Source organism: Cricetulus griseus (genome assembly GCF_003668045.3).
Source record: "Cricetulus griseus strain 17A/GY chromosome 1 unlocalized genomic scaffold, alternate assembly CriGri-PICRH-1.0 chr1_0, whole genome shotgun sequence".
NCBI lineage: Eukaryota > Metazoa > Chordata > Mammalia > Rodentia > Cricetidae > Cricetulus > Cricetulus griseus.
Genome location: NW_023276806.1, coordinates 231,645,823 through 231,673,365, shown reverse-complemented (window position 1 = coordinate 231,673,365; position 27,543 = coordinate 231,645,823). Strand labels below are relative to the sequence as shown.

General features: G+C 54.9%; 4 protein-coding genes across 20 annotated transcripts; 1 reads left to right on the top strand and 3 right to left on the bottom strand.

Moving 5' to 3' along the window:
* Nucleotides 1-978: 978 nt before the first annotated feature.
* Nucleotides 979-14,676, bottom strand: Bag6 (BAG cochaperone 6). 16 transcript variants are annotated; one of them, XM_027388791.2, is made up of 26 exons: nucleotides 14,653-14,676; nucleotides 13,293-13,413; nucleotides 10,334-10,451; nucleotides 10,041-10,237; nucleotides 9,748-9,801; nucleotides 9,513-9,587; nucleotides 8,198-8,433; nucleotides 7,684-7,813; nucleotides 7,111-7,308; nucleotides 6,670-6,922; nucleotides 6,392-6,469; nucleotides 6,169-6,276; nucleotides 5,940-6,052; nucleotides 5,764-5,851; nucleotides 5,095-5,480; nucleotides 4,061-4,352; nucleotides 3,705-3,874; nucleotides 3,492-3,545; nucleotides 3,265-3,367; nucleotides 3,058-3,182; nucleotides 2,778-2,924; nucleotides 2,612-2,671; nucleotides 2,356-2,499; nucleotides 2,172-2,279; nucleotides 1,421-1,567; nucleotides 979-1,157 (listed from the first exon to the last, which is right to left on the bottom strand). In XM_027388791.2, the coding sequence occupies exons 2-26, from the start codon at nucleotides 13,398-13,400 to the stop codon at nucleotides 1,062-1,064; spliced, it is 3,588 nt and encodes a 1,195-aa protein (XP_027244592.1). In that variant the 5' UTR covers nucleotides 13,401-13,413; nucleotides 14,653-14,676; the 3' UTR covers nucleotides 979-1,061. The 16 variants fall into 16 exon arrangements, with proteins under 16 accessions (XP_027244592.1, XP_027244589.1, XP_027244593.1 ...); XM_027388788.2 differs by lacking the exon at nucleotides 14,653-14,676 and adding an exon at nucleotides 14,190-14,447; XM_027388792.2 differs by lacking the exon at nucleotides 14,653-14,676 and adding an exon at nucleotides 14,190-14,447 and having other exon boundaries at nucleotides 5,764-5,848.
* A 1,680-nt stretch (nucleotides 14,677-16,356) lies between these two features.
* Nucleotides 16,357-20,275, top strand: Apom (apolipoprotein M). Its single transcript, XM_027388834.2, has 6 exons — nucleotides 16,357-17,842; nucleotides 18,109-18,263; nucleotides 18,540-18,619; nucleotides 18,902-19,000; nucleotides 19,176-19,274; nucleotides 20,139-20,275. The coding sequence occupies exons 1-6, from the start codon at nucleotides 17,729-17,731 to the stop codon at nucleotides 20,162-20,164; spliced, it is 573 nt and encodes a 190-aa protein (XP_027244635.1). The 5' UTR covers nucleotides 16,357-17,728; the 3' UTR covers nucleotides 20,165-20,275.
* Nucleotides 20,276-20,380: 105 nt separating this feature from the next.
* On the bottom strand, nucleotides 20,381-22,721 carry CUNH6orf47 (chromosome unknown C6orf47 homolog). Its single transcript, XM_027388826.2, has one exon. It carries the CDS (start codon nucleotides 21,927-21,929, stop codon nucleotides 21,063-21,065), a length of 867 nt encoding a protein of 288 aa, XP_027244627.1. The 5' UTR covers nucleotides 21,930-22,721; the 3' UTR covers nucleotides 20,381-21,062.
* A 1,146-nt stretch (nucleotides 22,722-23,867) lies between these two features.
* On the bottom strand, nucleotides 23,868-27,356 carry Gpank1 (G-patch domain and ankyrin repeats 1). 2 transcript variants are annotated; one of them, XM_027388822.2, is made up of 5 exons: nucleotides 27,199-27,356; nucleotides 26,453-26,620; nucleotides 26,164-26,305; nucleotides 25,421-26,039; nucleotides 23,868-24,494 (listed from the first exon to the last, which is right to left on the bottom strand). In XM_027388822.2, exons 4-5 carry the CDS (start codon nucleotides 26,035-26,037, stop codon nucleotides 24,050-24,052), a joined length of 1,062 nt encoding a protein of 353 aa, XP_027244623.1. In that variant the 5' UTR covers nucleotides 26,038-26,039; nucleotides 26,164-26,305; nucleotides 26,453-26,620; nucleotides 27,199-27,356; the 3' UTR covers nucleotides 23,868-24,049. The 2 variants fall into 2 exon arrangements, with proteins under 2 accessions (XP_027244623.1, XP_027244624.1); XM_027388823.2 differs by lacking the exon at nucleotides 26,164-26,305.
* Nucleotides 27,357-27,543: the final 187 nt, after the last annotated feature.

Below are 27,543 nucleotides of genomic sequence, written 5' to 3'. Positions count from 1 at the left end.
CATAAATTGGAGGGTTAGCTGTGTGGGCCCTTTCTCTGTCATCACCATTCCCTTTATCCCACTTAGTATCAGGCTTTCTTTTAATCTGTTTATGCTTCCTGGTGTCCTTTTCTCCTCAAACAGTACATTTTCTATTTCTCATTGCTCAGCTTACTTCTTTTCACGATAGACCTATGTAAGTGTGGCAACAACCAACCAAGCAACACCATCACCATTAAGCTGTCTGGAAATCTGCTAAAGCTGTGGGTTTGACTTCAATTTAGTCTCCGGCAGACAAGGGCAGGAAGCCAAATTCCTCACCAAAATATCACAAGCACAGCTCTGGGGTCACTTATTGGTATTGCCTAAATTCTCAAGCCAGGCCTACACAGTTCACAGTACCCTCGACACCACACTGCTATGAACGGCTACACACTTCAAACATGGCCCAACAAAAGCATGGTCAGCAATGCCTCAGTCCCGGTTACCAACTCTGCATTAGGGTTCTATTACTGTGAAGAAACCATCACCGTGTTAAATCATTTAATTGGGGTGGGCTTCCAGGTTCAGAGCTTTAGTCCACTATCCAGGTGGGACACAGGCAGATGAAGTCCTGGAAAAGCTGCCACTGGGCCTCCTTTGACCATCGGAAACCTGAAAGCCCACCCTTAGTGATACACTTCCTGCAACTAAACCACACCTCCTCATAGTACCACTCCCTGTGGGGAGCCATTTTCAGTTTAAACCACCTCAGTACCACATAGCTGCCTGCTGTTTCCGGTCTTCAGCACAGGGATGTCATTAGGCCTTCACATTCCAGAGACCAAAGCAAAAGTTGCAAAACTTACTAGCTGGCCTGAGCTTAAAGTACTATCCTACAAAAGTTCAACCACTCATAGGCCTGCATAAGCTCCATAAGCAGAGTGTGCTATACACGTGTACTAGGTTCGGAGGGATTGGATGAAATGTTGGGAGAAAATGAAGGTACTCAACACTAACTACCAGACAAAGAAGCCAGGAAAATCCGACTTTTATTTCTTAAATACTGTGAAGGAAGGGGGAATGGTCCCCCCGTGAGAAAGCTAGGGGTCATCAGCAAATGCCCGGTGGGCATTGGGGAAGCGCTGGGGGCTGTAGTTGGGGTCTTCCTGCAGTCGCTTTTGGATATCAGACCGGAGCTACAAAGAGAAAACACAAGCAGGTTGGAGGAGCCCTGGTTTAGCCCTATGATCCCAGCAAGTGCAAAGACCAACCCTCAGGAAATACTTCCCCACCAACCAAGCTGGCTAGGCCAATGAGATTGCTGAGCCTTCCCAAATGCCACAAGGAAAACCCTGACCACCAACCGGGGGCTTCATCTCTGGATAGATTCAGGGAAGCAGGAACCTGGCCCAACCCCTCCCAATAGACCATTCCCTATTCTGCTGCAAAGTGGGGGCACCTGCTGCCTGTAGCTCTCCTGAACCTCTGGTGCCTCCAGGTCCCGGCTCAGGCTCTCGGGGCTTGTCAGGGGCCGAGCTCCGGCTGCCTTAGCTGCCCGGCTCACTGCCTCTGAGAGTAGCAGCTGGGGGCCCTCACCCTGCATTGTCTGGGGACAGGTGGAGAGGGAAAAGGGGATCAATATCAGACCCCCTGCCACCAACCCAGTTCCCCCTTTCCCTTGGCTAACCAGTGTCCAGTCCAGTCCAGTTCCCCTTTCCCCTGGCTAACCAGCGTCCAGTCCAGTCCCCCCTTTCCCTTGGCTAACCAGTGTCCAGTCCAGTCCAGTTCCCCTTTCCCCTGGCTAACCAGCGTCCAGTCCAGTTCCCCCTTTCCCTCAGCTAACCAGTGTCCAGTCTAGCACAGGGCGGGGAAACAGTCTGCATGTGCTTTTCACAGCAGAAATGCCTTCCTAACTATGGCTAAAAAAAAAATGTTTGATTACAAAGATGGCACCAGCAGGTCAGACCACCTGAGACTCAGAGCTAGCTACTCGTCAAGACCCTAATCACTTGGGAAATCACACAGCTGCGAGTACCAGAACTGCCAGAAACAGTAAGATGAAGGCCCATGTTGTCATGTGCACAAATCATGAACAAGCCTGACCCCCAAACAGGCTTCCTAACTAGATGAAGAAACTGAACTAGCAAGCAAAAGCCTCTAGCTCAACAAGGGTTCTGGACAGAGACACCTTAGGAAAGAGACAGACCAACCTTGCGTCTCTTGGCAGGCATACCGCTGAGGTAGGCGTCGCTCAGGGGCGGCTGAGGTTTCACCTTTCGCTGGCTCTGAATGTCCTGCTGGATAATAGGGACCCATTCCTGGGGAGGAAAGGGTTAGAAATAATTCTCACAACTCACAGCTCTTAAACCCACTGGATCACCTCCTGCCACTTACTGGGGGGACCGCAGCTGCCCAAGGTTCTGCATCGGCTGAAGCTCCATCCTGTTCATCTCGGGAACCACCTTCGGGAGCAGGGGGTGGACCTCGGGACATGGCTTCTTCTGCTGTTGTTCCAGGGGCTGGGGAAGCATTCTCCCGCTGGAAGGCAGATGGCAGGAAGGTCCAGACTTCAGAATTCTTTGCCCCCAAGTGCCTTTTCTTACAGCCCAGCCATCTACACATTATCTGGCCTCTCCACCTCTCCTGATACCTGAGGTTCAGGGGAAGTTCTTTCTGCTCCTTGAACTTCCATTGGCTCTTCAGGAAGTGTCTGTGGAATTTCACAAAGAAATAAAAGGAGGGGGGGGGGTATCAGTACAGTCCATCTCTCAAGTGTCCTTATGTCCCCTGACCCCACAGCCTACTAGGTCCCTTACCTGGGGGGGATCACCAACCCTGCGAACGTATCTGAGGATGGCATCAGGGCCCACAGGCATGTGTTCCAAGACCACCTGAAGCCTCAGTCCCATCATAGTCGTCAGCCAGCTCACCAAGGATGGGTTCACTCCACGAGACATGCGACGCTGAGGGTTAGAAAGCAGACTTACAACTTGTGCAATCTACATCTCGGGCAATAGGTGCAGTACTTGGAGAAATAGAAAACTGCAAGACATAATAACAAAGGAGCTAGAGACTTAAGAGTCGGGCGGTGCTTACAATTCGGCCGTTGATGACAGCAGCAAGCTCCATCTGCTGTCCCCCCAAGCAGTGTAGGTTCAGGGCCAAGCACTCAAACAGGCCCTGGTTACACAGCTCCAGCAAGCGGGCTCCAAATCCACTGTCTGGAAGGAGGATGCGAGAGGGCCCATGACTCTGCCAGTCCTACAGAGCAGTGCTTCCCTCTCCCTGGCAGCCCTGCCTGACCTGTGCAGTGTAGCACATGCGCAGCAATGCTGTTAAACTGCTCTTGGAGGAATTCTAAATTTGTCCGGATGATGTCCACACCCGGCTGAACCTGCACCAAAGACTGAGACAAGACACACAAAGATCTCCAAATCAGAACCATGAGGGTCTAGGAGGAGGAGGTGACAGGGACCCCTAGCTTCCCCGCCCAAACCTAGACAGGAAGAAAACACATAAAGCATACTCACAAAACTCTCCCGTACATATTCTTCCAGCCCAGTGATCAATGTATGGGTTGCCATCTGTAGGGGAACATCACAGTTCAGGTTTAGTCCCACCTGTCCCATGCAAGCCCAAGGCCTGGGCCGAAGTAGAACTGTCACTGACTGATAGAAAGCAGCCGGGATTAAGGGATGGAGGCCAGAAGGAAGGAAAGCTCTGGGCTCTGGGCTCTCATTTACCCGGATGTTGCCAGGTGTGGGCTCCTGACCACCCAGGTAGTGCTGGTGGAAGAAAGATCGCAGCTGTGGCTGGAGCCGCTGCAGTGGCTGGAAGTGCCCGTGGAGAAGCATCACCACATCCACCATGGAGAAATTCTGGCACAGAAGAGAGAGCAGAGCTCCAAAGAATCCTAGGGAGAGGGGCAGAAGTGAGCAGTTGTGTCCCCTGCTTGCCGAGCCCCACAAGCTGTCAGCCTAATCCTTCTTAGTAAAGAAAGGCCAACCACACACACACACACACACACACACACACACACACACACACACACACACACACCCGCTAGTTCCCAAGACCATAGCACCCCCTTTTTGCTTACCAAGAGCCCCATCAGCCCCAGGCTCAAAGATGTTGCTGGATCCACTGAGGCGTTGGATGAAGGCAGCAATGCTCTCACTGCTGCCAGCCCGCGCCCCCAGGGAGCCCAGCAGAGAGCTCAGCACTCCCTGTACCACCGAGGTGAAGAACTCCGGTGGCAGGCTCTCCGGACCTAAGCCTCCAGGACTCCCTGTTCCACCAGAAGGGGACCCTGGTGGGGGTGTGGCCTGCTGCTCTGGGGCAGGGGGTGGGGGTGGAGGAGGTGGAGGGGGTGGAGGGGCAGTCTGTGATGCCTAGCAGAGAAGGAAGAGCAGAAGACAAAGATCACAGGGTCAAGAACATAAACTGCATCAAGAAGGCACAAAACAACAGGCCCAGGAGAAGAGGAAAGAGCTAGATTCTGGTTTTTGTTTTTGAGGCAAGGTTTCCCTATGGCTTTGGAGGCTGTCCTGGAACTAGCTCTTGTAGACCAGGCTCGTCTCGAACTCAGAAATCCACCTGCCTCTGCCTCCCACATGCTGGAATTAAAGGCATGCGCCACTACCGCCCAGCAAGAGCTAGATTCTGATCTTGACTTAAAACAACCACCACCTATTTTTAATAACTATATTTAATGTGTATAGGCATTCTTCCTGCCTATATGTCTGTGAAACATGTGTGCCTGGTTTCCATGGGGACCAGAAGAGGGAAACAGATCCCTTAAACTGGAGTTACAGATGGTTGTGAACCATCATGTGGGTTCTGGAAATCCAACCCAGGTCCCTCTGCAAGAGCAGCAAACTGGCTCTGATCTTAACTTCTTAAGCCAGAACACTCAGGGACAGACACTCAACAGAGGGCATGAAACCAGAAACCAAGTAACTACCTCCCTGCCTCTGAATGGGTCAGACCAGGAAACAGGGACAGCGCTGATTTTCAGGCAGGCCCTCCCCCTCTCACATCTCTACAGCTGCTACTCAGCAGCTACAGATTGGCAATAAAGTACCACTGCTCTACTGGGCTGGGGGACAAAAGGGCAGAAGGACAGCCACTCACCTGCAAGAAATCGGTCATGCCCTGGAGAAAAGCAGGAACACCAGGCATTGCAACAGTGATGGTGGGAGAAGCCATGCCAGGCCCAGCAGCCCCGGGCCCTGCAGGCCCCAGCAGGTTCCCCAGGAGCTGAGAGAACTGAAGGTCAGCGGCAGAGGGCTGAGGAGGTGGGGGCTGTGCAGGACCCCCAGGAGCAGGGCCAGCTGTTGTAGCTGTGTTTGTAGTGCCAGCACTAGCTGAAGCAGTGGCAGGAGCTGGAGCTGGAGCAGGAGCTGGAGCTGTGGCTGTAGCTGCAGCCGGAGCCGTGGCTGGAGCCGGAGCTGGAGCCGGAGCCGGAGCCGGAGCTGGAGCCGGAGCCGGAGCAGGAGCCATTCCTGGAGTCCCCTGAGCTGTCAGGAACCAAAAAAAAAGTACAATTTGTACAAAAACCAGATTAAAACTGCCCGTTCTAGTCTTTCCAGCAGAAAAACAAGAACTAAGATGTTCTATGAGGACTAGGACATACAGAGCAGGACAGAGGACCATCAACACAGTAAACATGGATGTCCCTTTGCCCCAAAATCTTCCTCAGTAGCCCAAGCTATCTTAGAAATTAAGTCAACAGTCTAGGATGTTCTTGAACTCATAGCAACCCAAGCATGCAAGTTTGAGCTAGGAAAGAACACGACTCACCCACAAGGACAGGCTGCATAAGAAGCTGCCCCACAAGGCCGCTCACCATCTGGGCCAGTGAAGCATTTGTACCCAGTCCAGAGCCCTGCTGGGGGACAGGAAAAGCATTCAGTCTTGCCCCCCACCACACAATCCGCCAGGATTTTTCCCACTGGTACTCCCCAACCATTGCTCACCAGAGTCCCAGAGACTGGAGGACCCCCAGGATGGGAAGGCCGAGCCTGTGGAGGAGTGGGCCGGGCAATCACCACCCGAGTTGGTGCTGTTGGGAAGCCAGGCACCTGCTGTCCTGTGGACAGAAAGAGACCAAAGAGGGCTGAGGGTTCAGTCCCCGCCTGTCAGCAGACAAAACCCACCACCATGAACTAGGCCCCGCCTCCCAGGCCTCCCCTCCCAGCTTATTACCTGCGGCCGCGGAGGCAACTGCTGCCACCATGGCCTGATGAGTGATCTGGTGGGCGACGGCGTGCATGAACTCAGGGGGCAGGGAGGGCAGCTGGATGAGGGTGGAGCCTGGGGGGTGGGTCTGATGTAACCTTGAACCTGGACCCCTTCAACCCACCCACCACTCAGCCCTACCCCTTTTCTACCCAGAGCTCTCAGCCTGCTCTGATAACCTCATTCTTACCCAGGGTCTGTCCATGACCTGGAGGTCCCAGGGGACCAGTGGGAGCACTCGGGACACCACCCGGCTGTGATCCAGGATCTGAGCCGGAAAGACAGCCAGAAATGTAAGAATGGCAGGGCCAAGGCCTGGCCGTACCTCCTGACATCACCACTCTCAGGCCTTTTGTCCCCTTTTGTCCCCTGCAACAAGAAGGCTTGGCTCTCCTCCCACAAAGCACCTCCCTCCCGCCCTTTCCCGCCCTGGCTGCTCTTTTCTGCCAGCAACTACCCCCAGCTCACCTTGAATGTTCATGTGCATCATAACCACAGGCTCCACGCTCTGGTGGGAAATCCGGATGACCCGTGGATGGCTGGCAGCTGGTGGTGGAGCTGGCCCCGGTGGGGGAGCTCCTTCAGCTGATGAATCAACAGTGGTAGAAGATGGAGGCAGGGAAGAGGCCTGACCAGAGCCTGGGGATGCTGCCTCCGAATTGGGAGTTGGCGGAGGTCTGGCCCCATTGCCCGTCATGGTCACAGTAGTCCCCACATTGATCTGGAAGAGAGAACAGGCAGACATGAGACAAACACAGGGGCCTAACCCAGACCACCCCAAGAGCCACCTCCAGAGATGCCACATGCTCTGTCACCACAGTTTTCTTGCTTTCTAGCCTCCCAGCAGCCATTTGGGTCATCAGATGCTACCCTGCCCATTCTCCCTCCAGCCAGGCTCCGTGAACCCACCTGAATAGGGATGGCTGCCTGCTGGAGCACCATGGGGGTCGTGTAGTGAGACATGGGCCGTACCACATGCAGGTGCCGGGGGGGTGCACAGGCTAGATTGCAGCGCAGATCAGACAGTGCCACGAAAGTGTTGCCCAGGAGCCGAAGGCTCTCCCCCACCAAGTTGATCAACCTCTGGTCCTCCTCACGGCCCTCATGCTGTGCCCAGGTCAAACCCAGAAAAGCAGGATATTAATAGGGATGATGCCTTCTGAGACTGCCATGTCCTCTGTCTTTGGAAGCATCTACATGAACCAAAGCTTTTCAATTTTCAATTTCTATTCAATATACATAAAGAATTTTCCACAAAAACACAGCAAAGGTTAAGTAACCAGGTATAATTCCTTTCCACTCTGTATGCTTCCTAAACAATTAGTGACACAATAGGACCAAAGACTGTCACCATTCCCATCACCGCAGACCACTCGTCTAGAGAGAGGGATTTCTGTGCTAACCCTGAGGACAGGGAAGAGCTATCTGCATCTCAACCTGCTGCTTCCAGGTATGAGGGAAGAAGGCCACCCCAAGGCTCACGTTGTTGTTGTAGTCTGTAGTGGCAGCAGCGCCTAGGACCTCACAGTAGCGCTGCAGGAAGGGCTGAAGACGGCGCTGTAGGCGCTGCAGCTCCTGGAGCACCTCCACATGCTCCGCAGGGGAAGGGTGGCTGTGGAAACACCAAGGCACTGAGCTGAGCCTGTCCCCAGGGACCCCCTGCCATTCCCCAGGTATTCTCTTTGCTCTCCTAAGACAAGCAAAGGACGGTGAGAAGAAAGCAATGCTCCCATGTCCCAGTATGGTCCTGTGCAAAGGAGGCAAAGAGGGGCTCAGAACCAGACTAGGCCTCTGCAAACCACAGCTCGGGAGGCATCCAGATCATCTTGCCTCAGAGACAATAGTGCTACACGAGAGATGTCCTTTGATCCCACAACACTAAGACCATTAAGACCCCCAGCAACCACTTTCCTCCCTTCATGTCCTTCCTGGTCCTCACACTACACCCATGACCACTCTGCCTTCCAAGTCCACAAAGGTTCTCTCCATCTCTTACTTGGGTGCGTTTGTCTCTGGCGCAGGTGTTGGGCCCGCTGGAGCTGGGCCAGCAGCGGTAAGCTCTGGAGCCTGGGATGGGGTACGCTCCCCCATCTCTTCTGACTCCATGGGCTCTCGAGGAGGTGCTTCACTTTCCACTGGTTCTGATGTCTGTGAACTCAAGGTCACTGTCTCTGAGGCCACAGGCGGCGTCTGCGGGGGTGGCTGACTGGCCTGTGCTTGGGGTCCTCGACACTGAACGTGGAGGAAGAGTCAGGATACCAAGGGTAAGATGAGATCGCTGCTGCTGCGGGTTATGCAGACCAAAGCAGCCCAGGGTAGAGATGGTGACCCCCCCCCCCGACTCCCTGAGCAGGGCTGTGCACCCCTAGGACTGGCAGAGACTGGACACAAGGTAAGTCGTAAACTGTGTGACATTTACAGTGCAGGGCTGTGCTCTCCTAACTTCCAGGAGAGGAAATGACCACAGGCTGTGGCTATAACAAAACTAATAGTTTGGATACCTCATACTGAACATGACAGTGCAAAATTCTAAAAATTAATCCCAGCACTCGGGAGGCAGAGGCAGGCAGGTCTCTGTGAGTTCAAGACCAATCTAAAGAGTGAGTTCCAGGACAGCCAGGGCTACACAGAGAAACCCTGTCTCTCAGAAGAAAGAAAAGAAGGAAGAAGGAACAAACAAGAAATTTAAAAATTGTGGCATGCACTGAGCGGTGGTGGCACACGCCTTTAATCCCAGCACTGGGGAGGCAGAGGCAGGCAGATCTCTGTGAGTTCAAGGCCAGCCTGGTCTACAAGAGCTAATTCCAGGACAGCCTCCAAAGCCATAGAGAAACCCTGTCTGGAAAAACAAAACAAAACCAAAAACTGTGGCATGCATGGTGCCTCACACTATAATCACAGCACAGAAGAGGGTGAGCTAGGAGGCACACGTGAGTTTAAAGACAGCCCAGAACACAGAATGAGGTTAAAAAACCTTTTTAAAGGGCTACTTCTTTAAATGAAGGGAATCTACGACATTGTCTGGCAAGTCTGAAATGAACTCTTGAGACACCAGGAGTTGGGAGGACTGACAGCAGACAGGACAGTGGCACTGTGCCAGTAAGCCGCACTTGAGAGGCTGAGGCAGACTGGCAGGAATGAGACAGCCTCACTAAGACACTTCCTCTGCCTAAAAGCACAACTACATAGAACGACCCAGAGTAGGAAGGCAGGCTCTTGCAGCCAAGGTGAGTATGGCCAGGAATGTTCTTCCTGTAGGACCACGAGAAGAGCACACAGGAAACTCTAGCCTGACAGGCCCACCCACTCACCTCCATCCGGGACAGCAAGGTCTGTATATCCCTGATCATATGCTGAGCCATCACCAGCCGCACCCGGGGCTCACTCTATAATATAAGGAGGGCAGTCAGGGCAGGTCTGAGACGAAGCCATAAACTCCACAACACACTACACCAGCTCCAGGCATCTCCTCAGCCAGGTCCTCCCCCACCTCATGGCCTCCTTCTCCCAGATCCCCTTCCCTGACCCTCCCAGGCCCCTCAATACCTGAATTGGGGCCTGTTCCATGTTGATGTGAACATCCACAGCAGAGCCGTCACTCTGGGGAAAGGGTAAGGGAAGTTGCTCTGGGAGAAGCCACATACTAAGGCCTCCATGCTGCCAATTCCTTTTCTGGAACCCCTACCCTCTTTTCCTTAAAAATGGAGGCCAGTATAGGCCAGAGGACTTTCCAAACTCAAGCAAGCACCCAAGACACCTATCTTCTAAGCTCCCTGCAGCTGCCATAACCAAAGCTACTCTTCCCAACAAACCCTCCCACATGAGAAACACAGGCTCACAGGAAGATTGAAGGTTCCAACCATGACATAGCTGTTGGCATTCCGGTCATGAACAGAGGCCCCAGGCCCCCGAGTGCCAGGCAGGGTTGCCCCACCATGAGGAGCTGAGGCAGACCCTGTCCCAGAAGACGCTCCAGATGGGAGTTGTGTCTGAGGAGGGGCCCGTTCCACCAGGTGGATAACCTTTCCCCCAACATCTGCAGAAAGGAGATGCACACCAAAACTTGTAAGTATGTAAGCCCATGGCCTCTGGACAACAGCCTTAACCTCAAGACGCTCCCCTGGTCCCTTACTGTATTCCTGGAGCTTCTTATCATCTTGCAGAACCCGGCCCTGGTAGATGAGCCGTTGTTTCTCAGAAGGGATGCTGACAGAGGCAGCAATATGCTCCTTAAACTCCTTTACATTCATCTGAAAGGAGAGCCATGCATCAGAATCAGAAAGCAAAAGAAAGCAAAAACCAAGAGGGATGCCGGACTTCAGGTGCTGATCAAGGCCAAAAATCAAAGTGAGTTAGTAAGCCAGCCAACAAAACAAAAACAAAAACAACTTCAAAACAAACAAAAACCCAAAACAGACAATAAACAAAGCTGGGTATGAGGGGTGAGAGGGACACCAACAATAAGAAACAAACAAAGGCAGGCTGGGGAAATGTCTCAGTGGTTAAAAGCTAACAGCGTTCATACCCTCAGTTCAATTTTCAGCACCAATACTGGGCAGCAGCTCACAGCTACTGGTAAATTCAATTCTAGGGGACCCAGTGTCTCTGGCTTCTATGAACACTGGTGCCCACAGGTACTCACAAACCCCTGCCTCCACACAAACCAATACAAAATTAAAAATAAAAATAATCAGCAATTGGGAGGAAGAGGCAGTGAATCTCTTGTGAGTTGGAGGTCAGCATGGTCTACAGAGTGAGTTCTAGGACAGCCAGAACTATGTAGAGACTGTCCCCAAAATAAATAAATAAATAATCCAAAGAATAACCACCACAACAACAACAATAAATAATAAATGTTACAAGAAAAAAGCCTAACAGCTCTCCCTTTCTCTTTCTTGGCTTAGTATCTACAGATTCTGGTGATCCTTTTCTAAATATAAAACCATGCCAGGAGCTCATGGCTGTAATCGCAAACCTATAAACAGGTGGACACTGGCACAACCCTTTACTCCCATTGAGACAGAGGCAGGTGGATCTCTGTGGCTACCAAGCCAGCAAGACTACAAAGAGAGACCCTGACTTAAAATACAAAACAAGGGTCTAGAGAGATGTCTCAGAGGTTAAGAACACTTGTTGCTCTTGCATAGGATCAGCGTTTAATTCCTAGCACATGGTGGTTTACAAGCATCCATACATAACAGAGTAGGTGTTACGATTTCCTGACTTCCACAGGTTATAGGACCTAATATCCTCTTCTGACCTTCTCGGGCACCAACTGCACATACAGCACACATATGAACCTACAGACAAGACACTCACATACAAAATAAAATAAAAGCCAGGCTTGGGGGCTGGAGAGATGGCTCAAAGGTTAAGAGCACCGACTGTTCTTCCAGATGTCCTGAGTTCAATTCCCAGCAACCACATGGTGGCTCACAACCATCTGTAATAAGATCTGGTGCCCTCTTCTGGTGTGCAGATATACACGGAAGCAGAATGTTGTATACATAATAAATAAAATCTTAAATTAAAAAAAAAAAAAAAAAAGCCAGTCTTGGGCCGGGCGGTGGTACACGCCTTTAATCCCAGCACTTGGGAGGCAGAGGCAGGCAAATGGAGACCAGCCTGGTCTATAAGTGCTAGTTGCAGGACAGTCTCCAAAGCCACACAGCTACCCTGTCTCGAAAAACAAAACAAAACAAAACAAAAACAAAAACAAAAATGAATAAAGTCTTAAAAACATTTTTTTTGAAGCCAGGTGGTGGTGAACATCTTTAATCTTAGCAGACTCTGTGAATTCTAGGCCAGACTGCTATACAGATTGAGTTCCAGGATAGCAAGAGGTACACAGAGAAACCTGGGGGGATGACACACCTGATACACCCTCAAACAACCATTTCCACCAATGGCAAGTAATACTGGGTTGGGATCCAGGGTCTGGGAAGATAACTAATGAAGAAGTAAGAAGGGAGCCCAGGAGGTTTCCTAGAGTTCAGGGGTAGGTACTTTGTGCTAGGTCCAGGGTTCAACACCAGTAGGAACATCCCCCCCCCAATAAGGGGAGGAGGGAAAATGAAGAACCCAAACAAACCAACGTGGTAGCACACACCTGAGACCCCCAAATTTGGGAAGCAGAGACAGGAGGATGACGAATCCAAAAGACAATCAGTTCTAAGACACTTAAAACCCTACCTCAGCCAGGCAATGGTGGAGCACGCCTTTAACCCCAGCACTCGGGAGGCAGAGGCAGGCGGATCTCTGAATTTGAAGTCAGCCTGGTCTACAGATAAAGCTCCAGGACAGAGAGGGCTACACAGAGAAACCCTATTGGGGAAAAACTAAACAAAACAACCTAAAACAAGTCAGGTATGCTACACCTAAAATCCTAGCACAGAGGATGGAAGTCAGAAGGTCAAAGCCAGCCTGAGCTCTATGAGGTATTGCTGTCCCTACCACCCCCAAAAAGAATCTTCCAAATTAGACAGTAACTCTTGGTAAGGGCCATCAGACACCTACTCACGAAAGTGTACCCGGTGTTCCCAATGTTTTATAAAACCACGAAAGTGACCCGTTCATGATTTGTTCCCGAAAAGATTTATGCAGTAAAGACAAAGATAACTGTGCCCACACTGCACCCTGTAAGCTCGGGAGGTTCAAACCACCCCTCAAGATATTGGCAATCCTCCTGAACAGAGCACAAAAGCAGGCTCCCGGGATCTATAAATACAGTGTTAAGGCCGAGAACAAGTTGTTCAAAGACAGAGCAAACACAGCACACTTGTCTGAGGCCCCGGTGCTGCTTCCGGTCCCCCAGGCCGGAATCATCCGTGTCCCTGTGGGCAGAGGTCCGCCCAGGCCAGGTACAGATTCCTCCGCGGCATTTCCCTCTCCACCGAGCTCCACCGAGGTGAAGGCGGGCGGAACAAAACCTGCCTCACTCAACGGTAACCACACCTCCTCACTCAACAGGAACATCAGAGGTTCTACCGAGGGAGGGACAAAGGAGTCGGTGACAAGACAAGCAGGCTCGCCCCTCGGAAGGCACACGAGCGAAGCGGGCACACACACCGCCGCCTCTCCCCCCGCCTCACCTGGGCCCCCACAATGAACGTCCGAGTCTGAGAGTCCAGGGTCTTCACCAGGACCTCCAGGCTGTCGGGCTCCTCCATAGCGGTCCTGGCACTATCGCTCGGCTCCATGGCCGACAGCTCTCTACGGAGAGACGAGGGAGGGAGGGGGTGGTTCGCCGCCGCCCGCTCGCTCGCCCGCTCGCCCGTCAGTCCGTCCGCCCGCCCGCCCCGCCTTCTACACACCCGGAAGAGCGTCCGGGCCCGGCCTCCGCCCCGATCCCTCTCAAAGTTTCTCATACACAAACACATCCACTCGTCCTCGCCCTCATCGCCCCCTCCTCGGCCCCGAGGCCCGGGAGGAGAAACACAAAGGGCAGGAGGGGGACGGCACCGGGAGGCGAAGGGCGAGCGGTGGGAGGGGCTCCACGGTGCCAATCACGGTCGGGAGAGCCAGTTGGGCTACGAGCCGGGCAAGCAAGCACGAGACCGACCGGACACCAGTTGTCATCACCGGTCGCGACCCAGCAAGCGCCCGAGAGAGCGGGAGAGCCGAGGACAACGCGAGGGGGGGGCGGGGGGAGGGTCGGGTCGCGCCGCGCCGCGCCGCGCTCGGCGGACAAAGTGGCTCCGCGCACGCGCGCCACGGCGATCGAACCCGCCTCAAGCACCACAGGCGCCGGGGACGCGGACACTCACGGGAGCCCGACCGGCTCGCTGGCCGCCCGTCCTTCCGCCTCCGCCTCCGCCGGCGTTGCAGCAGCAGCGCGCGCGGCCCGACACGCGGCCCCTCACATACAGACACACGGACACACAGACACACGCACACACACGCACGCACGCACGCACGCACACACACACACGGCGAGGCGCGGCGCAGCGCCCCGCGGCTCCGCCCCCCCCGCCGGCTCCCCGCCGTACCGTCACTTCCGGCCTCCCCCAAGCGGGCACCACAGGCCACTTCCGTTTCCCCGATCGTATTTGGGGCTCTCGAGGCGGTACTTCCGGCTCCCCCAGGCTCCCCCCAATCTGCTTCTGCGGGGCACGACGAGGAAGTCCGCAGCCCCAGACAGTGAGTTCCCAGGGGCCGAGACGGGCCGGGGCCGGCCTAGATGGGAGGGAGCCGACCACCCCGAGGAGCCGCCGCCGCCGCCGCCGCCGTCGCCCGGGGGACCGCACTGCGCCTGCGTGAGCCGCGCGGCGCGTGCGCACACCGCAGCCCCGCCCCCCGCCCCGCCCCGCCCCGCCTCGCCTCGGGCTGCGTGCGTTTCTCCGCCGCCCCCCGCCCCCACCCCCACGGCGCGCGCCCCGCAAGCGCCGCACGGCCGAGGTGGCCGCCGTAACGCCTGAAGGAAACCCTCGCTGAGCGGGATGCCGCCCCTACCCGGAGAGACGCTGTGGACGCCCGTGGGGGACTCGTGGGGCTGTTGCACGCCGTGCGCCTGCGTCCGCGTTGGGCGGGCAGAGGAAACGCACGGGCACAGCCCTAGCCACCTAAGCCCCGGCAGGGCCTCTGGTCCTCCCGCACTGCCTGCGCTCCCGGAAGCCGCTCCCCCCCGCCCCCCGCCGCCCGACGGTTGGACGTTCCGTGGGCCGTGTGCGCTCGCACCCGAGCCGGACCGGGCGGCTGCGCGCCTCGCAGACTGTGGCGTGTGCTGAGGGTCGTTGGTTGGTCGAGGGCGCCCGAGGGAGCGCCATGGTTCAAGACCACCGAGCGTTTCGCCGCTGGTGGAAGCGGGGCCGGCGCGCGCCTGTGACCCCGGCCCCCGGAGGCCGGCCTGGGCTACGCCGGGAAGCGCTAGCGCTCTGGAAAAGACAAGACCAAGCAAACCCCCAGCGCGCGTGCCCGGGCCACAGGGTTAAAGGGCGAGAGAAGGGGTTGGGGGTTCCCCGCTCATCCCCGCCGGCAGTGAGCACTGTTTAGTGAGCAGTGGTTGCTTTGTCCCAGCCTGAATGCTGAGGCTTTCACCGTGTTCCCCTGAAGTGCCTGGAACTCCTCACGCCCCACAGCCCCACAGCTCCACGCCACTGCCCGGGGCTGGCATTAAAGTCGCCCTGTGGCACCCGGCCAGACGTCATTTATTTATTTTTCTGAAACGCGGTTCTCACTATGTAGATCTGGCTGTCCCGGAACTCAGGGATCCACCCACCTCTGTCCTAAAAACATTTTTTTGGAGGGGGAAGGGGGGGCGGCGGGCTATGTGCCTTGCATCTACCACAGCAGCCTAAGTGTGGAGAAACATACCGGAGTCCCCTTCCCACTGTGGGGACCTGGGGATCAAAGCCAGGTCCTCAGGCTTGGCTTGGTATCAAGCACCCTAAACCCACCTTTTAGTGTGTCCTCATAAAATTGGAAGGGCTGGAGTGGGAGGGCACTTGCCCGGCAAGCCCAAGGCCTTGGGTTTGATCCCTTGCTCCCACACACAAGCCTGAGCATCACTCCAATAGAACGGTCATGCCTATCACCGCCCACGTTTTTGTGATTGCTTTGTAGCAAGATAGTAAGTACCAAGGGTGGCCTGAATGGCAGTCGGACTCTGGCCAGCGTGAGTGTGTCCAGCATGGATCTGGCGATCCTTACCCTTCTCTTACTCCCTCTCCCCTGCTCAAAACTGTTAGGTTACATTCCTGAAGATAGTCACCATTGTAGGGATATATTTGTGACTTATTAAAGCTTGCCTGAGGATTCAGGAAGCAAACCCTTTTTGGCCACTACCTCTCCCTGAGGCTGACTACCAAGATCAGCTATCAAAGTATTGAAGTCCAGCAACCGAAAGCCCCCTTTGGCTCACCTAATTAACATGCCCAACTAAGATTAAACTCATGATCCTAACATCCCCTTTATATCTTTATAGACTGCCATTTTCCTATGTACCATGTCTGTCATCTCCCTTATAGCCAGGGGCAGTCCTTTGTCCCACACTGGGACAAATACCCTGCCCCTTCTCCCTCTTCCTCTGTCTCCTCTCTCTCTCTCTCTCTCTCTCTCTCTCTCTCTATATATATATATATATATATATATATAGCTTTCTGAATCCTCAGGCAAGCTTTAATAAGTCACATATATATAAAATATGAATGATCTGTGTCTCTCCATATATATGTGTGTGTGTTTGTGCTGTCCTGGCACTCATTCTGTAGGCCAAGCTGGCCTCGAACTCACAGAGCTCGGCCTGCCTCTGCCTCCAGAGCTCTGGGATTAAAGGCCAGAGCCTCCACCGCCAAGGCCTGCACCATTGTTCCTCTAAATAAATCACAACCTCCAGCAGGTCTCACTTCTCTGGAGACTTGTGTTTAAAAGAAAAGCTGGAGTCACTTCTGTGTCTATTTATCACGGGCCTTAAGGCAGAGAGACGGGCATTTAGGAAGAGGATGGTATTTATGTACCTAAGTCCCACCTCTCATTGCATTGACAGCTCCACACACTAAGACAATCCAGTGACTGTCTCTTGACATTGTGTTTAAATCTTGACAACATAGCAATCCATTTAAAAACTATCACCAGCAATTGTAGTGGGTACCTTGCAGTTACTAATGACAGTGGGTATTTACTTCTGACTTGGTGTGTACATGATCTCATTTAACTGTGAGACTAACAAATAAAAAGAGCAATCAAGAGTGACAGAGAGAGAAAGAGAGATTAAGACAATTGTCCCAGGAGATTGCCGGTGTGTGGATCATTGATATTACTGAGCATGCCTGGTATGCTTGAAGCTCTAGGTTTGATCCCCAGCATCAGGAGGAAAAAGAAAACCGTCCCTAGCCCAGCAGTGATGGTACACATCTTTAGTCCCAGTATTCGGGAGGCAGAGGCAGACAGATCTCCGTGAGTCCAGCCTGGACTACACAGTAAGTTCCAGGACAGCCAGAGCTACATAGTGAGACCCTGTCTTGAAAAAAAAAGAAAAGGAAAAAAAAAAAAAAGGAAAGAGGAACCCACCATGCCCCAGTGACTGGCTGGCGCCTGTTCTAACACTTATCAGCTTGTCTTGCAATGATTTGTTTGTAAAGCTGTTTTTCCATTTCTTAAAGTCCTCTGGGATTAGCCAGTTCCTGGCAAACAACTGAAATCCCCAAATTCGCCAGGTGAATGAATGAAAGCCCTAACCCAGTTACTTCTCCTCAGTGCCTCACAGAACCACAGAGCTCCAACTCAGATACAGGCTGGGAGACCATAGACTTCTACTGCAGGGCTCAGGTCTCCGCCTAATGCCTCAGGGTCACTGGGCATGCCAGGATATATTGTAGAGAGGTTGGATACAGAGGAGGGGAGGAAGGCCCCAATGCTGCAGTCAGTCCAGGCCTGGGTTGGAAAACAAGGCTGAAGTTACTGATTAGCAGGTGAAAGGGTCAAGGGTCGAGGCAAGGGGGCTGAAAGCAGAGTGGAGGAAGCGGCCGGCGGAGAACACTCAAGGCAGAGGTCCCCTCACCTGCGGAGCACCAGCTGTCTCCTGCCCGAGATGTTGCACCAGGTCTGGGCAGCTGTACTCTACCTCTATGGCCTTCTCTTCAACTCCATGAACCAGTGCCCTGAGCACGGTCAACTAACGACGCTGGAGGTGGGCGAGAAAGAGGTATGGGCTGAGGCGAGGCGAAGAGGCCTGTAGTACAAGCTCAAAGTCTTGGGTGGGTAGCTCACGAGGACCAGAAAGCGTGGGAGAGCAGGGAAGGAAGAGGATGTGTGGAAGGCAGGAGGTAAGAGTCCCTGGTGGCTCCTCGCTGCACACAAGCAGGGCCACCGGAACCTGCAGCCCTGACTTGGTCCGCGCAGACTGATGGAAAGGCTGGGTGAGTTTTGTCCCTCTAACTCATCCTCTTGCTCCTTCCACGGCCTCTCCAGTCCCCAGAGCCCCACCTGGGCCTGTGGTACTTCATCGCAGGAGCGGCCCCCACCAAGGAAGAGCTGGCTACTTTCGACTCCGTGGACAACATTGTCTTCAACATGGCTACCGGCTCGGCCCCAAGGCAGCTCCAGCTTGGTGCTGCCATCCGCACGTGAGTGTCAAGGAGGCAGAGGTGCCCCTGGGTGTGTTCTCTGCCCAAACCGTGAGCAGTCAACCCCACCCAGAGTCGAGCTCCACACCCCTCGCCCACTGAACTCAACAGCTTACAAGTCACTTCCTGCTGACAGAAGGGGTCTAGCTAGCCCTTGGCAGCTTGAAACCCAAAGAAAGAGCTGGGAAAGAGCAAGATGGGGAAAGACTAGTGAAGGTTGGCAGTGTGCGGTTGGAATGACACTCCCATCTTCCTACCTTGCTACCACCTCTGCAGGAAAAATGGGATCTGCGTGCCCCGGAAATGGACATACCACTTGACTGAAGGGAAAGGAAGCACAGACCTCAGGACTGAAGGTCAGTTCCCACCAGCCCGCCCGCCTTCCCCATCTCCTCAGAAGTCAGGACTGACCCTAGGACCTCCTGCATGCCAGGGAAGCAGGCCATCGCTGAACTGTATCCCCAGGCCCTTTCTAACATTACCCTGATGGTTGCTGAGCTCACCCTGTAGGTAGCCCAGGCAGGCCTTGAATGCGAAATCCTCCTGCCTCAGCTTGCTGAGCAGCGGGGATCAGGGCCCTCTACTACCTACCAGGCCTGACTCAGCTTGTCCTCACGCTCCTCTCCCAATCCTGACAGGCCGCCCTGACATGAAAACAGACCTCTTCTCCAGTTCATGCCCAGGAGGAATCATGCTGAAAGAGACAGGCCAGGGTTACCAGCGCTTTCTCCTCTACAGTGAGTGGGGGTACAAGGCAGGAGGTGCCCTGCCCCAGGGAAACTAAGAGGCTTAAGGGCCTCCTCCCTTTCAGGGCAGGGTGGGCATCTTCACCAGGTCCTTTGGGAATGGGGAGGGGAGGCAGGGCTGAGAGACAGGAATGCTGACTGGCCTGGCTGCTCCCTGTCCTTCCAGACCGATCACCACACCCTCCAGAGAAGTGTGTGGTGGAATTCCAGTCTCTGACCTCCTGCTTGGACTTCAAAGCCTTCTTAGTGACTCCCAGGCATCAAGGTGAGGGGTTGAAGTCTCCCAAGTCTTCTGTGGGGATTGTAGAGCTAGCTCAGCACAATGTCAGCAGAGCCCGTGGCCAAAGGCAGGCACCTTCAGGATGGGAACATTGGTCCCTCTAATTTTCACAGGCTAGAGTGGTACCAGAAGGACTTGGCGAAGAGCTGTGGAGTCACCAAGCACTGCTCTGGGTGACTCGAAAGAGGCTTTTTTGGGGGTGCTGGAGAGATGGCTCAGCAGTGAGAGCACTTCCAGAGATCCTGAGTTCAATTCCCAGCAACCACGTGATGGCTCACAACCATCTATAGTGGGATGTGATGCCCTCCTCTGGCATAAAGGTGTACATGCAGATAGAGTACTCATACATAAGATAAATAAATCTTTTTAAAAAAGAGGCTTTGGTTAGAAGTGGTGGCACACACCTATAATCTCAGCACTCAGTGGCAGAGGTGGAAGAATCGCCACAAGTTTGAAGCCAACCTGGTCTACACAGTGAGTTTCAGGACAGCTAGGGCTATGTAGTGAGTCTGTCTCTCAAAAATAAAAAATAAAAATAGGAAAAAGATAGGTGTCTGAGTCTCTATAACAGTGGTCACTCAAGACCTGACCCCCAGCCATGGAAAGATTTTGTTGCTGTTTCCTCACTGTGACTTTGCTACTGTTGTGAATCATAATGTAAGCATCTGACACACAGGGTATCTCTGCTATTCGACCTGTGGCGCGGTCGTTCAGTCCCCTCAGAGAGGGTCACACCCCTTAGGCTGAGAACCACTGCTTTAGGAGACCAAAGGGAGGGAAGAGAGGGGTCTCTATTACCAGGAACTGGGCTAAATTTCCATCCTCTACTCTCTCCCTCTCCCGTCACAGAGGCCTGCCCGATGTCCAGCAAGTGACGCTAACCTCCTCTGTGTCCTCGACAGCCAAGTGGGCGCTGAGCTGCAAGGGAGATGCTGGAGACCCTCTGCTCCCTCTCAAGGATAATAAAGACGGTTTTTCAATCCTCATCTCCTGGGTTTCTCCTCAAAGTCACTTCTGCATGTTGACACGCCCCTCTCCCACCTGACACCCCAGCTGCTGGCCACCAGGAAGGACTCTGCACACAGCACCTCTCACATTGTACTGGTGTATTTAGGATTTAGTGTTGCACATTTATTGCTGAGTGACAGGCGCTGTGCTGCCCCCCCCCCCAGAGCCCTTCCGAACTGGTCCTCTCACCAATACGGCCTGTACCATCCCTGTCTCTTCTGGATCCCACTGAGTACCAGACCCTCCCCGCAGGAACCACAACCCCTGTAGCCTCTTCTAGAATCCCAGTAACTCCCACTTCACAGCCCCACCAGATGGCTCTGGTCGGTCCTAGGATCCAAGGGACAGCATGGTCTCCCTGTCACCTCTTCATGCAGAGTTCTCTGCCCTGCCTCTGGCCTTGTCCACCCCCGGGGGCTAGAAAGGACCCCTTGGCCTTCATTCTCCACCATCACTTTTATTTTATTTTGCTCTTAAAAAGTGGAGGTGGGGGGAAAATTGGAGGTGGTGATTTAAAAAAAAAAAAAAGGTGGATAAATGTAAAAGGAAATAACAACAGCTGGTGATTCAAGCGCTGATGCCCCATTGTCCATTACTGGACACCCTAAAAGCCCCGTCTGTCACTCGCAGGACAGGGCTCCTGTGCCTTCGTGATCCTGAGTCTCCCCCCATCCCTGAGGTCAGTGTGCTTACAATCTGGGTTTCTCCACCTTCCTCCTAAAGGCCACACCGCTATCTTCACCCTTTGCCCCGGACCTCACCCAGTCACAGCACCCTTCCTGGACCTTCCCTAGGCTCCCTGACCTCCTGCCCCTGCCCCTCACTCTCCCAGTCAGCGGTCTCCTCATCCTCACTGGGTCCCTGGAGGCTGACAGCCAGCACCAGCGCCTGCAGGAGGCCAAAGAGGCAGGCGAAATGCAGGGTGTGTGCGGTGAGCAGGCTCAGCACAGCGTGGAGCCCATGCAGGGCCGCCAGGAAACACAGCAGCCCGTGCAGCCACAGGCCCACAGGGCCTCGAAGGCCCAAAGCGTCCAAGACAGCTCGAAGGGGCCTGGAGCACAGAGCCAGCAGGGCCGAGGCCAGCAGCTCCAGCAGGTGCAGGGTCAGGTTGGTGGAGATGTGCAGATACTCCTCTGGGTCCCGCAGGTAATTTGAGGGCTCCCCCGGGCCCCCCCGAAGCCAGCGCAGCAATTTCTGACGTCGACCAGGTTTCTCCAATACGGCTTCTGGTCCGGCGGTGCCAGCTCCCCCGTGGGGGGGCCCGCCATGGTTCTTCGCGCCACCTGAATCCAGCTTGGGAATGGGTCCTCCAGTCTCCAGTCTTGAAGGCTCTTGAGCGCTAGAGACAGTCTTGTCCCTCTCGAAGGAATCCTTTCTTTTGCCTCCTGGATGGTCCACTTGGTCCTCCCTGTTCGTCCCCGGGGCAGCCCCAGGGGTCCTCGGTTTCCCTGCATCCTTGGTCTTGGGAGGCCCCGCATCTCCCATTGTCTCCGGGGCACTGTCCCAGTCGCTGCCCGAATTCTCGGGGGAGCTGTCCACCCATCTGGTTTCTGGGGCAGGCAATTCAGCCTTTGTTGATTTCCTGCGGCCCCAAGGTCGAGGTAGCCAGCTGCCAAGTCTTCGCAGGAACATGCCTGAACTGTGTGACGAGCCCCTCCAAATCTGCCACCACTTCCTGACTGCGTAAGATGCTCCTGGGGAACTATCTCCTCAGAAGCCGGAATTGTTCCGGTTCGGAACAGGTATCGGCTTGGTGATGTCGTCCTAGTCTGAATTCAGAAAGCTCACATAGCCCCAAGTGTGGTAAATGGCCCGCTTCCTTGTCAGTTTAGGGGAGAAGAAATCCATCTGCCACCCCACACACTCACAAGACTTCCAGGGCCTTATAAGGCCAGGGTCACCCCCACAATGTCCTGTGTTTTCAGATTTCCTTCCCAAGCAGTCAGCACCCTAAGTTTCACTCACCAAGGCCACACCCCAAGGTGCCCCAAAACAGGGGGGAGGTGGTGCTCCATCGCAGAAGGAAGGAAGGTGGCCCAGAGTCCTCGGTCCTGAATTTGAGGGGCCTCTGCCCCTCTGCCCGCGGGAGCTCAGGGAGCAGGAAGTCCCGGGAGAGAGGAAGGCGGGATGGAAGTGTCCGGCGAGCTGCAGCCAGTTGCACGCATTCCTTAACTTAGGAGGCCACCGCTCCACCAAGCGGCCCCACTGTCCCGCGCGGGCGCAGCCGAGACGCACGCGGCCTCCGCAAGGTCACACCAGAGACGTCCTTGGGGATGGCAGCCCCGAGGCACAGGGCAGGCCTACCTGGGGACCCAGGGTCCGGGCACAACGCCGGGGCCCAGCGTCCGGGGAGCGGCCTCCCGGAGGCGTGCGAGCCCGAGCCCGGAAGCAGCTGTACCGGGTCGGGAGGGCCCGGCGGGGGCGGAGCCCCGCAGCCAGGGAGGCGGACCCGGCAGAACGACCTCCCCCGAAGCCCCCGCGATGCACGATGCACGAGCGCACGAGCGCAGGCGTAGACGGGATCGGCTAAGCCAGACCCTGAATGCCAGCCCAGTTCTGCTCTTCTCCGCCCACCTCCGCCCGTGCTTCCGTGCTTGGCTTTTTGTTTGGGATTTTGGTTGTTTTAAAAGACACGGTCATCCCTATATAGGTAGCTCAGGAAAGGCCTGGGCATGTGTAGCCCAGGCTGGCTTTGAATTGGTCCTTTGCCTCGGCTTCCCTACTGTTCTTCTGCACACCCCCGGCCATTCCTGGTCCAGAAAGGTAACTATCAGGAGACGCGTGACCTAAGCAGCTGCCCTTTGCCCTTCCTGACCGGGACTTGTAAGCTTTCGTGTTCCTAGCACTTGGTATGAGCATTCCAAGTGGGTGTGGGTGCCAAGTAGGGAATAAAAATGTAACAAAACGTGCTGCCTGTTTTCAGGGTGTGAAATGGGGTCCCAGGGCTGCCTGTGTTAGGACTAAGGATGTAACTCATACCTGCGCTTGCGTAGCAGATCCGAAGCCCTAGGTTACATCCCCTACTCTGCAAAACCGGCTGTGGAGGTTCACAGTTCAATTTTGACATTCCAGAGGTAGTTGGATCTACATAACAAGTTTGAGGCCAGCAAATTGAGACTGTCTCAAAACAAAAAAAGGAAAAGATCATCTTCAACTTTGTATTTGGGAGGTCAGAGCTCTGGTCCCAGCTAGGATGTCATACAGGTTGGATAATGTTAGGTCACACTGGCCATTCCTGCAGGACTCGACTTCCCTGTCACCAGGGTATTACATTTAATCACAACTGGCCTCCTCAGGGAGTTCAGAACTTGAAGGTTTATTTTCAGCATATAGCAAACTTGGTTTGTGACAAACATCACTGAATCGACTAGATTGGCCCAGAGATCTATTGAAGGGGAGTCTGCACAGAACCGGGGAATTCCTAGCTCAGGGGGGTTCCAAAGAACAGATATTTGCAGCCAGCAATGATAGGGGTTCTCTGTCACCTGGAGAGCTTGCCCTTTATGGCTTGGGTGAGGCTTCCATGTGACTCAGATTTTCTCCAGTGCTCTACAATATCATGCAAGAAAGTAAACAAACCATAATGAAGGAAGTTTATTTATCTCTCAACTCTCAGCCCTTCTCTCTAGAAACAGAGGCCAAGTGCCAAAACCTGAGGGTCTGGTATCTGGGCAGATCCCAGGAAGTACAAGTTCAAGTGCCCATGTCAGGGGTCCAAGTCCAGCAAGTAACAACAGGCTGGACCGAACCAGTCATAATTCAAGGTTCATGTACAGTCTCAGATTTCGCTCCCAGGCTCTGTCCTTCTCTTCTCTCTTTCTGTTCTCCCTCTGACTTAGTGTGGCGACTCGAGGTACTCTTTCTCTCCCAGACACAGCCCGGGTATCCCGAGCTGGGAAATGTGTGACTCGGGGTTGGGGTGCAGGTCTATAGCCCAGTCCTTCCTGGTCCTGCTTGAGGATAGTGGGAATAGGGTTGGCACGGCCTTCACCCCGGGGTCCTAGGCCCATTCCTGGTTCCCAGCCACCCCTCAACAGCAGCCTGAAGCCAGGACTGGAGGTGGGCACCCCAAGGGGAAGGTTGGAGGGATGGGGACTCCTAGACAGTGACAGCAGGTGAGCAGTTGATGTGCGGTGGTTGGAGTCTTCAAAGTGGGCACCACAGTCCTCGCAGAACTGGGAGGCGGTGGGGGGAGACCTGCAGAGAAAGAAAGAAAAGTTACAGGGAAGGGAAGAGAAGGGAGACAACGGAAGCCAAGGCTGTTCAGGCACCTGGTGGAGCAGGGTGGCACACTTCATGCCTTACTTCTAATTTTAGCATCATCTTTTTGCTTTTTTCCGAGACAGGGTTTCTCTGTGTAGCTTTGGAGCCTATCCTGGCACTTGCTCTGTAGACCAGGCTGGCCTCAAACTCACAGAGACCCGCCTGCCTCTACCTCCCGAGTGCTGGGATTAAAGGCATGCGCCACCAACGCCCGGCTTAGCATCATTTTTGTTTTATCTTGCGTTGGATAGGCACCCCGGGGTCTTCGAAGTGTTAGCCAAGTGTTCCACTGCCAAGCTATACCAGCCCCTCTCCATCTGTGCAGAGGGACCATTTGGGATACCGTGAGGTGGACCTCAGCTCTTAGGAATAATGAGTAGAGCTAAAGCTTATTTTTTTTTTTTTTTTGCGGGGGAGGTTGAGACAGGGTTTCTCTGTAGCTTTGGAGGCTGTCCTGGAACTCACTCTGTAGACCAGGCTGGTCTTGAACTCAACAGAGATCCGCCTGCCTCTGCCTGCCGAGTGCTGGGACTAAAGGCGTGCGCCATCACCGTGTGGCGAGCTGATGCTTATGACCACACTATGTGACAGCCACTGTTCCATCACTTTCCACATTAACCTGCTGCATCTTAACGACTGCGAGACAGGTGCTTATCCCCACTTCTCAGACAAGGAGAGGTTTACAGACATTAGGCTGACGTTGCAAGAAAACGAAGCCAAGATTTAGTGAGCAAAGACCATGGCCATTGTCGCTCTGTGACAGGAACTAGCTACACTGGAGGATGAAGAGCCCCCGAATGGGGTGTCCAGGAAAGGCAGAACACAATAAAGGTGGGTATGAGCTAGCGCTCCCTCCTCACCGGCTCTGGTTCTCGGGGCTCCTTGTCTCTCCACGGCTCTCTCTGACCATGCGGGCCACCTCAGGGAAGCCCGCTTCTTCGGCCAGCTGAGCAGCATCTCTGCCTCCCAGCTCACAGACTCCTACCCAGGCAGCACCCCGGTCCAGAAGATAGCACACGGCAGCCGCTTGGCCTGCTCTGGCGGCGCACATCAGGGGAGTCCACCAGAAGGCATCGCGTGCATTGATGTTCCCTCCAGCTCCCCCTGCCTCCCGGGGTTCCAGCAGCCTTCGAAGTTCTGTCAGATCCCCGTTCTGGGCTGCCAGCAGGATCCACTGGGTCATCCTGTCGTCATCCTCTGGTGGCAGTGGCCTTCCTTGCCCCGAGGCTCCTGCTGCCACCGCCGCAGCCTCCCTGGTCCCTCTCCTTTTCCTCCTCTTTTGTCCTCTGACAGGGCCAGCTCTCTGGGGCTTAGGGGAGCTACTCTCATCTGCAATTAGAGCCTCGTAGAAAGCCCGGGCTGCGGCCCCATCCAGGACTGGCCCTGGCTTCTCAGGCTGTGGTTGCTGCTGCCCATCTTTCCAGAGGTCGCTGGAGTCGGTGGCTGGAGTAAATGCGATGAGGGACGGCCTGGACATGGCTTTGGGGAGAAACGAGGAAAGAAGGCTGGGAAAGGCTGTGATGAACACTCCAACCCGATGTAATGACCAGCACCACCCCCAGGGCCTGCTGGGATGAGAAAGCCGCCTAGAACTAAAACAGACCTCTCACTCCCCGACCCTAGGATCTTGTAGACCCCTGGAATGGCAGATGCTGAACAGATGTTAATTAAGTATCATGAGGGCATGGTAGATTAGGTTCTTTGTAGAATGCTCGCCTCGAATTTGGGAGGTCTGGGTTCTATCTCTACAACAGGAAAGAAAAAAAAAATGATAATAGGAAAGAATGTTCCCCCAGGCACTTGTCTAGGGGCCCTGCGTTCTACTCCCTTCTCCCTTCAAACAAAAACAGCAGGCTGTCTCTGAAAACCTTTTCCCACCCTGTAACACATACCGTTAGGGAATATCGGCCGGGACTTTTAAATCTTGCTCGATCTTACGTGGGGCTGGGGGGGGGTGTCTCCTTTTCCCAAAGAAAAACAGGCGTGACATCATTCCAGAAGGTGTCGGGGTAAAAGCGTTGCACTGTCACTTCCGTACCGAAAAATGGCGCTCTCGTCATCTGCAAGAGTTGACACAATCCGACACCCACCTGGCACAGAGACGCATGCGCAGCAGCCAACCACAACAAAACACCCACAAGGTTCAGTTTCCCGCGCTGGAACCTTCCCAAGCATCCGCGTCAGGCATCGCGTGCCCAGACAGCGCGAGGGCCCAGGGGGACCTGTCGGTTGGGGTCCTACTTTTACATAACGCCCCCACAATGCTCTTCGCCACCCTCGACGTGGTCCCTCCCGCTCCAAGCCCCTCTTGTGGAGCCGGGAGGCCTGAGGACGCCAGGGAGCCGCGGGATGCCGGGCAGCCGCGAGACGCGCTAACACCACGGCGCCCCTCACCGCTACTCCGAGCAGGGCTCGAAGAGCAAGCAGCTCACGTGGGGTCCGCAGCAGCAGCAGCAGCAGCAACAGCAGCAGCAGCAGCAAGCAGCAGCAACACATGGAGAAGTGCAAAGGGATGAGCGGCAGAATGGCAGGCGCCACCTCAGGTTAGCGCGCGGGGCGGTGCAGCAGGTCCCCCGCCCCCGCCGCCCGGCTCGGCAGCCCAAGCCCTGCGACCTCAGCCCCGCACTCCGAGCCGCACCTCCGGGCCGCATGCCTGGTCCTCGGCGACGGTGTCAGTCCCCGGGGCGGCAGGGACGACCGGAGCGGGACGGAGCGGGCGCGCAGCGGGGACCTCAGCGGCCGCCGGCGCCGGCTCGCAGCCTGCCGAGCCCAAAGCGCGTAGGACTATATTTCCCAGGCTTCCCGGTCGGGAAGGCGGCTGTAACCTGGCTTCCGCTTCCGGTGGAGGCTCGGCTCGCCCCGCCCCCAGGCGGCTTCCGCTAGGGCCTCGCGACCCCGGAGTCATGCGCGCGGACTCTTGGGATTGGTGGTTCGCCGTCCCCGCATCGCGTCACTTTCTGCCTCTCTACGGGACTCCATTTCC